Here is a 9180-nt window from a genome sequence, read left to right on the forward strand (position 1 = left end):
TGGAACCGTCGGTTTTCTGGTGGTTTGTGAACAAGGCCTTTTCAGTAGAAAATGAATTTCGGGATAGAACTATTTGTCCGTTGCTTTGAAACGTCTGTCTGTTTTTAGTAGCCTTGAATGAAAAGGAATTTCTGTAACGTTTAAGGGATTTTCTGTAATGGTTTATGCTTTGAAAAATCCATTTTTCAGCCACCCCCTACTCTACTACCCTCTACCCCCTTCCCCTCTACCCCCTACTTCCTACCCCTTCCCCTCTACCCTCTACTTCCTACCCCTTACCCCTACCCCCATTTCATTTTCGTGACCCTTTCATCCAGGCTGCTCAATAATTAAATTTTGTTGAAATTGTATGCAAAAGTTATTCTGGAAGATCTGGAATAAACTCCCTCGAAAGAGCTATTTCAAGAGGACCTCTTCGACTATTCAAACATTATATTTAACGAAAAGATTCGTTTGATAAATTATTTTTGCACCGTTGGTGGAATTTACCGAAAAACAGATTTTCTTAACCTCCATTTCTTGCTTGGCCTGAAGTCTAGTAATTAGAGAAGCCGGTAGCAAATCGGACAAGGGACATCAAGTACCAAGGAAAAGGGAAATGATAGTAAAATGAAGGAAAATACCAATTTTTTTAAGGGAAGGGTTCAAAAGCCCTGCTGTCCCTGTGGTGCTTAATAATATTCTAATAATTCTTCATGATATTCTTAAAAGGCTATATATTCAAGTTTTGATTGTAGGTTACAAATATATCTTGTAGCTATGCTCTTGAAACTGTTTTTAGGATACTTAACAATGGTTTATTCATACATTTACTAATGATAAATTCAATTTTAACAGCTTCTGAATCTATTCGTTGCTGTCATTATGGACAATTTCGACTACCTGACTCGGGATAAATCAATTCTCGGTCCGCATCACATGGATGAGTTCGTCCGGGTTTGGTCTGAATATGATCCTTCCGCTTCGTAAGTACAGTTTAGCAGTTCACAAATGAAATGGCTTTCGGAAAAGAAGTATTCATCTTGCAATATCAAGTTTTTTAAAAATAAAAAAACCAAATTGGATTCCATATTCAAAATTTAGGGCTTTGTATTGTTTGGTATAAAGCTGCTTTAGATTCTATTCTTGTTTGCTAAAGTATGGAAATTGTCAACCAAAGAAGGGACCAGATGTCCTTTCCTGCTTTGGATGGCACACTAGAATGTATCAACCTTTTGTGTTTTAACTTTTTATTATTGATAGAAAAAAATATCAGGTTAAACCAACTCTATGTTTATGTTTACTTTTTTAAACCCAAGCGAAATTGGAAAAATTAAAGATAAATTGTCTATGAACATAAATAATGGTTTTGAACTATGTCGTTTCATCTCAATAGCCGCTATTTCCTAAAAACACTTTTTACGATAGAAGAGGTTTCCGGAACGAAACAGCATAATCTTTTGAATCCACGGAAAGAATTTTTATTTCAAGCTAAAGGTTTATTTTAGCAAGAAACAAACCATGGTAGTTGAAACACAGGCTGTTGAAAACAAACGATTGTAGAAAGTCTTTTCTAGTGCTTTCGACCTGATTGGCAAAATTGTTATGAGAACTCTTTTGGTAAACTGATACGTTTATAAGTATATAGCTGTTAGATCTTTGTTTACATCAAATTTTAGAGGCAGAATTCCACATACTGAGGTGTACTATCTTATGTGCGATATGCAGCCTCCTGTTGGCTTTGGAAGAAAATGTCCGAAGTTCCTTGCATACAAGGTCAGTTGCTCATTGATCATTTTCCATAGTAGTGCCTTTCATTTGCAGTGGTTTTGTCCCTTTTTATCGTATCTCGGAGCAGCATATCTTACATGTGACCCAATGCGAAGAGATGTGAAGTTCGTAGTCTAATATTACTTTTTCAATGTTTTTGTAAGCAAAATTGATTGATTTTATTAAAATTTCAGCGTTTGATGAGAATGAACATGCCAGTCAGCGGCGATAACACAGTTTTGTTCAGAACAACATTATTTGCACTGGTTAGAACCTCGATGAACATGACACCGAAAGACAAGGGCTGCTTCAGAGATAATAACTTTCGACGTATCATACGCAAGCTTTGGCCCAATACAACACAGAGGATGCTGGATGTCATACTTCCAGAGCAGTCAGGTTTGAACTAGATGAGCTTCTTGAGATGTTCCAATGCTTATTACTACTGTATATGCAAAATTTATAGAAAATTGAAGATATGTAAGATAGATAACTATGTAATGTGGCTGTAACCGAGTGCTGAAGTGAAGACTGAACCGTATTTTTAATAGTGGATGTCTAGCCACAAAATATAAAGGCATCCCTGTTATAAACGCTTCCTTGGTCATTTTTATAAAAATATAATTGTTTCGTCAAAGAAAAGTTGGCGAGTTACAGGGTACTGTCGACGCCCATGCATCATAAATTTTATCTATGACAATTTATTCTTCTGATATATGATTAATTAATAAAATATGATAATTTCTGCATATTATTCTAGTGCTAAGCTCGCAACAAATAACGATTGGAAAAATTTATGCAGCGAAACTGATATACGAAAGTTTCAAAGAAATGAAAAGACGACGAGGCAGCAGTACCTCTACTGAAACCGTAAGAGCAGCATCTTATTTGATTATATGTAGATGTTGCGTATTGATAAAATTTAGAATTGACAAAGACGTAGGAACCGCGGGCACATTGGGCGTGTGCCGAGGAAAAGTCCCTTTTTCAAGCTGAAAGATATTGCTTTTTACAAATGCCCCCTGCCCACTTTTGAAATGCTCCCTACGTCTTTGATTCTAATAAAATGTTAAGGCATGCTAAACCCCCGATTTCTGCCGGGTGGTTAATGAATTTTCCTCCTTCGCATGAGGAGCGTCAGTATAAGAGGTTGTTAAGAAATGTTAGTACACATTGCTTACACTTGTTAGTTTTTATTAGCGTCTATCTGAAAGATGTTATTAGAGGCGTCTATCTGAAAGATGTTCTCGGAGACGTACTGTATTTTATAAAGGGGAATTTAAACGTTGAGCCAATCTCAGCTTTTATGCTCTTCTACCCTTTCAGTAGGTAATGAATATTCTTATAAAATAGCTTACAAAATGACGTGTTAACAAGATTGGGTGATATATTCAAATAGATAAAGAACTCAATATATTGAATGAGGGTAGTAAAATCATTGGATTTATATAAAATATTTGCCGTATCAAATGCACATGTTACCACTGTTTTAAAATTTAAGGGTGTGACAACCTTCCGGTGTCAGTGCGTATAACTTGATGAAAGTTGGAATTTGTTATTGGAAGAAATCCAATGTTTATTGTTTTCGTTACAGGCTCATGAAGGGAACTCGCAGAAGGTACAGTTTTTATTTATAAAATTCTTAAAAGAAAATGAATTTTCTCTCAACTCTAAGTTTCAGAAAGTCGGCATTTTTAGTTAAAACCATTTTGTTTTTTATCAAAATGAAAAGCATGTTGTATTACTGAACATGGTCATATAGGTGTCGCTCTCTCATTCCCTTTAACTCTTCTTGCAGAGAGGAACTTCGATCCTTCGGAAGATGATTGGTGTTTTCAGAACATCTTCTCACCCTCTTCGTCTCAATGCGGATGGGCAGAAGAAACCCGAGCAGAGTTATCTTGCTCAAAGGCGAAGGTCAAAGAGTTTTGATGCATTCCCTATTTTCACAGGGTAAGTTAAAGAAGTAACGGAATAACAACGCCCTACCACACATTGCAAAAGCAGATACTTTCACGAATTTTAAGGCTGTCTACTAGATATGCCCGATTGAATAGGGCAAGTTAGGTCGAATGAGGTCTGTTTGCACTCTATGACCCCCACTCCCTACTTCCCTTATCTTCAGTAGCGTAGCGAGGGGGGCTGCGCCCCCCCCATGCTTAGAAAGATGGTGTCTGAGACAAGTGCCAATTTGAAATGAAATTTTGAAATGAAACAACGTTTTAAAGACCACAAGCAAACGACTGTAAGAAATATTCTGAGATTTTAAGCAAATCGCTTGGCTCGCAGGGGACCCTCGTCTGTACCTCTACTGAATGGTTTACAATATCCCCTCGTTTTAGGGTTTTTATAGAAAAGTCCGTTGCGTTCTTTAGAAATTCCCGATCAAATATGAATTAGGATTTTAAATCTTGTCCGGGATTTTGCAGATTTTTCTCCAAGGATAACGGACTTGGTTTGAAACTTCCGAATACTGCTTATAATTGTTAGATATTTGCTTACATCTTTGGAAAATCAGTTTTTTCACGCAGCGCTTCCTCGCCTTCACAATTCAGAATATAAACTTAGAGGAAATGTGAAGGAAATAGACAGTTGTAGAATGCGGGTCAGCCACAAAAAAGCTACATATGACGGTTATTGTGTTTGATTAGCTATCCATTGTCACGTAAAAAAGCCATAGCGTTTCCGAACGCATTTATAAAATAGGGCGTTTTCCCAAATTCTTAAAGGTATGATCAGCAAAAGTTTTCCCAGGGTAAAGCCCCGGATCCTCTGCTGTTGGACTCCTCGTTGCCCCTCCAATCTTCCAACCCTAGCTACTCCACCGCTTATATTGATCCAAGGTAGTTCTGGCCCCCTGCTTTGCTTGCTTTCTGCCAACCTCCCCCCCCCTCTACTTACGCTTTTTCATATCACAGACACAAGTATGAAGCTTTAATATTTTCCCCAACAGTCTTGAAGATGCTCATAAAACGCCACCAACAGACGCACGTGTAAAAAGAACGCAATGGCGATCGAGGTCGCTAAGACTCGGAACTTTAACTGATCCGGAAGACAGCTTTGATTTTGATGAAGATGAAATGAGACAGTCTAGCATTTCGAGAGTAAGACATTTGTGTTTTTACCTTGTATATAGTCTAATAACCCTTTCTGTCTTTACTTTAAAACGGTAATTGTTCTTATTAAACGGTAATTTTAAAACCCTTACTATGTAATTTGTTTTGTTGTAAAGTATTGCCATCATTTCAGCCAGAGGCATTTTTTACCTCTCCCCCCTCCCTATAAATTTTGATGTAACTTCTTACACTAGTTTATTGCCTTGAATTTTAATGTGTTTGCAATTAGCAACAATCGAACAACGAAGGGATTCAATGACTAGATTTGTGTGGATACTTTTTAAGGCCTCTAAATGTACAACCGAATGAAAATGTCGGAGTGGTCCAACTTGCAGCCAACAAATCTATCTCTTGTTCTAGGCCACAGGAATGACTGATATTTCACCTAGGGGAGAAAGTCCTCCCACAAGGATTGACCTTGTTGAAGAGAAAAATTCAACTCGAATAACGGACAGTTTGATAACAGCTTTGCGGGATCCTTCCAAGCCAATTTTATGCTTTGTCAACTCACATCTCCCCCAAGAGGTAAGTATATTATATTATATTGCATTGTATTGTGTTATATTATATTATATTATATTATATTATATTATATTATATTATATTATATTATATTATATTATATTATATTATATTATATTATATTATATTATATTATATTATATTATATTATATTATATTATATTATATTATATTATATTATATTATATTATATTATATTATATTATATTATATTATATTATATTATATTATATTTTATTATATTATATTATATTATATTTTACTATTCTATACGTATGCTGTACTGTACCATTCTATACTATACTTTACTATACCATTCTATACTATACTATACCATTCTATGCTATACTATACTGTACTATCCTATACTATACTATACTATTCTATACTATTCTATACTATTCTATACTATACTATACTATACTATACTATACTATACTATACTATACTATACTATACTATACTATACTATACTATACTATACTATACTATACTATACTATACTATACTATACTATACTATACTATACTATACTATACTATACTATACTATACTATACTATACTATTCCACACTATACTATACTATACTATACTATACTATACTATACTATACTATACTATACTATACTATACTATACTATACTATACTATACTATACTTTACTATACTATACTATACTATACTATACTTTTCTATACTATTCTTTACTATTCTATACTATTCTATACTATACTTTACTATACCATACTATACTATACTATACTATACTATACTATACTATACTATACTATACTATACTATACTATACTATACTATACTATACTGTACTATTCTATACTATATTATATTATTCTATACTATTCTATACTATTCTATACTATACTATACTATACTATTCTATACTATTCTATACTATACTATACTATACTATACTATACTATACTATACTATACTATTCTATACTATACTATTCTATGCTATTCTTTACTATTCTATACTATTCTATACTGTACTTTACTATACCATACTATACTATACTATACTATACTATACTATACTATACTATACTATACTATACTATACTATACTATACTATACTATACTATACTATACTATACTATACTAGTCTATACTATACTATACTATACTATACTATACTATACTATACTATACTATACTATACTATACTATACTATACTATACTATACTATACTATACTATACTATACTATACTATACTATACTATACTATACTATACTATACTATACTATACTATACTATACTAAATCATGTAAATTTATTTGCACCGTAGAGGTTGGAGGAGAGAGGGGATGTTCACGCGAGGCATCGTCCAGTTAGACCACGTGCTTCGACTTTGACTGTCTCTTTGCCAATGATTAAGTTGGAAATTCCTGTCGAACATGACGAAGACATTATGAACATGTCTATAAGCAGGGAGGACGTTGAGCAATTTCTTCCGCAAGCAGCGAATGATTCTATTCCGGACTTGATTCTCTCTGCTACCGGTATACAACGACCAAGAACGTATTCTGGGCAATCATTAGGTAAAGAGTCGGTTTCTTCCATGAGCAATCCGTCCGGAGAATGCTCATCAATGGCTGAAAATTCTAACAATGAATTCCAGCGTGGAACGACTGAGGTTACTGTACATAGGAATGATTTTAACGTTCCTAAATCGGAACCATGTGAAAAGTCCGAGATAGCAAAGAAAAGAGACTCTCTAAGACGAAGTAAGCAGCTTCACGCTGCGATATCAGATGACAGTCCGATACATCCAAAGCGGCGACGCGCGTTTGAGCGGGAAGCGGAGCTTGCGGAAAGCAGCCTAGAAGATTTACAATTGCTATCAATGGAAGAGAAACAGTGTGCAGATGAGAGTGTAGGGAAAAATCGTGATAATTTGAGTAGTTTTATAATAGCCAACACTGATGCAGCAGAACCGACATTTCACAACGATAATACTTCTTTAAGTGACAATAATACAATTGAGTTGCAGTTTCTTAGAACTTTGCAAAGCGAAATAAACCGCGCGGCACAAGCACCTCGCAGGGTATTAGACTTTGATCCAAAAGCTAATGATGATGAAACATGGTGTTAAAACATCCTTCGTGGTCAGCTTTCATAGTCCAGTCGTTTCAGAAAATTGTTATGGACGTTAAAGAAGTTCAATTTTTAATGGAATAATTACAGTGACATCTTTAATAACAATGTTTATACTCTTGGTTTTAGCATAAATTATTGTAAATAGAATTCTTTGATAATTAGTTGACAGAGAATTGTTTCATGGGTATTTGTTAACACATTGTGATGAGCAGATGACGTCATGTTTGGTATTCAATTCCCGTTGCAGACTTAGTTAACATAACACCAAGATTGTCAGGTAATTTACAGTTTACAACATTACAGCCAAGACTTTAGATGACGTCATTTGAACCAAACATGTAGCTACATCCAAACTGCCCTTTTTTTGTTCCCTTTGAATGGCTATAGTGATTTTATGTAAGACACCATTCAATTCTTTCAGACATATGTGCAATGAGAAATTGCTTGTTGCTAAATGATGTTGATACCACTTACCCTCTCTTGTTAGTGAGAGAAATATTCTTGATGTTTTTGGCAGATCAGGTAATCTTTTTTCAATGCCAGCAAACAGAGATAATTAGGCAGTTTTTAAAATACAAATATGATTAAACTGACACTTTTAGTGATCCTTGCCCCTATAATCCAGGTTTCTTGTTCCTCTCCACTTCTCTGTTTTACGACCAGTTTTTTGTAAGTTTCAATTTTTTGTATGAGTTGATGTAAAATTATATCCATAGAAATTTAAATGGATTAGGGGTGGGGCCAGGCAGTTGCATGGCAATACTTCGAACAAATTATGATGACCACCCCCACCCCTCCATTGAATCAGCAAGCTATGAGGGGGGGCATGTTGCCTTCCCCATAACCCAACCTCTATGGGCCTATTTGATACGTAGCAGAGCGACCATGTTATAATTGTAATTGAGAATTTTATCGATCTAAGATTCATATACATATAGTATACATATTTATTCGTGACGTTTTGTAATCAAATCTTACGCAATTAAAACTTTTCTTTAAAGACAATATGGGAAGATTTTTAGAACCTGACAAAGCATTAAAAAAAAGTTTTTTTTCTTTCTTCGTTTAAACCCTTTGCCAATTAACAGCACTCAAACCGCAAGTCTGGTGGCGGATTTCCTTTGTAGCGGTGGATAGCTTACCAGTGCTTGGCCCTGAGGTCAACAAATTGACGCATGGCTTTTTTAAGTAAGATTTTGAGCTACAGAAACAAAAACAATTTTAAAAGTGAAAATAAACTTTCAAATGTATGACAATTCAAAATTCTATAATGTAACTATATTGGCTGAAATGGAAAGAAATCAACACCCCCCCCCAACCCCCCCCCCCCAACCCCCCCCCCCCCCCCCCCCCAGTCTAGCTAATTGTCGAGCATATGAAGTTTCTTGCCATTGTAAACATTTGGAAATTCAGTGGGCTACCCAGAAGAACTCGCTGCTCAAAGCATAAATTAGCAAATTGTTCAAAATCTTCTTACTTTTGAGATCTGCATGCAATTTGTTTCATTCTTGGTTAAGAAGCAATTATATATGATAATCTACATTGATAAGCTACATAGGAACGAACAAGTTTTCTTTCCTAGAAAAGTGAGACGTCTTTGTAGAATATGAGGAACTAACTAAATATATACGCAACATTCGATTTTTATTGCAATCATGATGTGATTTT

At 34.9% G+C, this 9180-nt stretch overlaps 1 protein-coding gene across 7 annotated transcripts in view; it reads left to right on the forward strand.

Annotated features, from left to right (window-relative positions):
- Window positions 1-8813, forward strand: part of LOC135696748 (voltage-dependent L-type calcium channel subunit alpha-1D) — a 70691-nt gene extending 61878 nt beyond the window's left edge. For all 7 annotated transcript variants that reach the window (XM_065216244.2, XM_065216242.2, XM_065216245.2 and 4 more), the window contains 9 exons: window positions 838-965; window positions 1659-1755; window positions 1944-2148; window positions 2510-2619; window positions 3344-3367; window positions 3548-3702; window positions 4703-4853; window positions 5226-5390; window positions 6701-8813. In XM_065216244.2, coding sequence (XP_065072316.2) covers window positions 838-965; window positions 1659-1755; window positions 1944-2148; window positions 2510-2619; window positions 3344-3367; window positions 3548-3702; window positions 4703-4853; window positions 5226-5390; window positions 6701-7507 — 1842 coding nt within the window. In that variant the 3' untranslated portion in view covers window positions 7508-8813. The remainder of the gene's footprint in view (window positions 1-837; window positions 966-1658; window positions 1756-1943; window positions 2149-2509; window positions 2620-3343; window positions 3368-3547; window positions 3703-4702; window positions 4854-5225; window positions 5391-6700) is intronic.
- The last annotated feature ends 367 nt before the right edge of the window (window positions 8814-9180 follow it).

Source organism: Rhopilema esculentum, chromosome 18 (genome assembly GCF_057945365.1).
Source record: "Rhopilema esculentum isolate cy_ngs chromosome 18, ASM5794536v1, whole genome shotgun sequence".
Lineage (NCBI taxonomy): Eukaryota > Metazoa > Cnidaria > Scyphozoa > Rhizostomeae > Rhizostomatidae > Rhopilema > Rhopilema esculentum.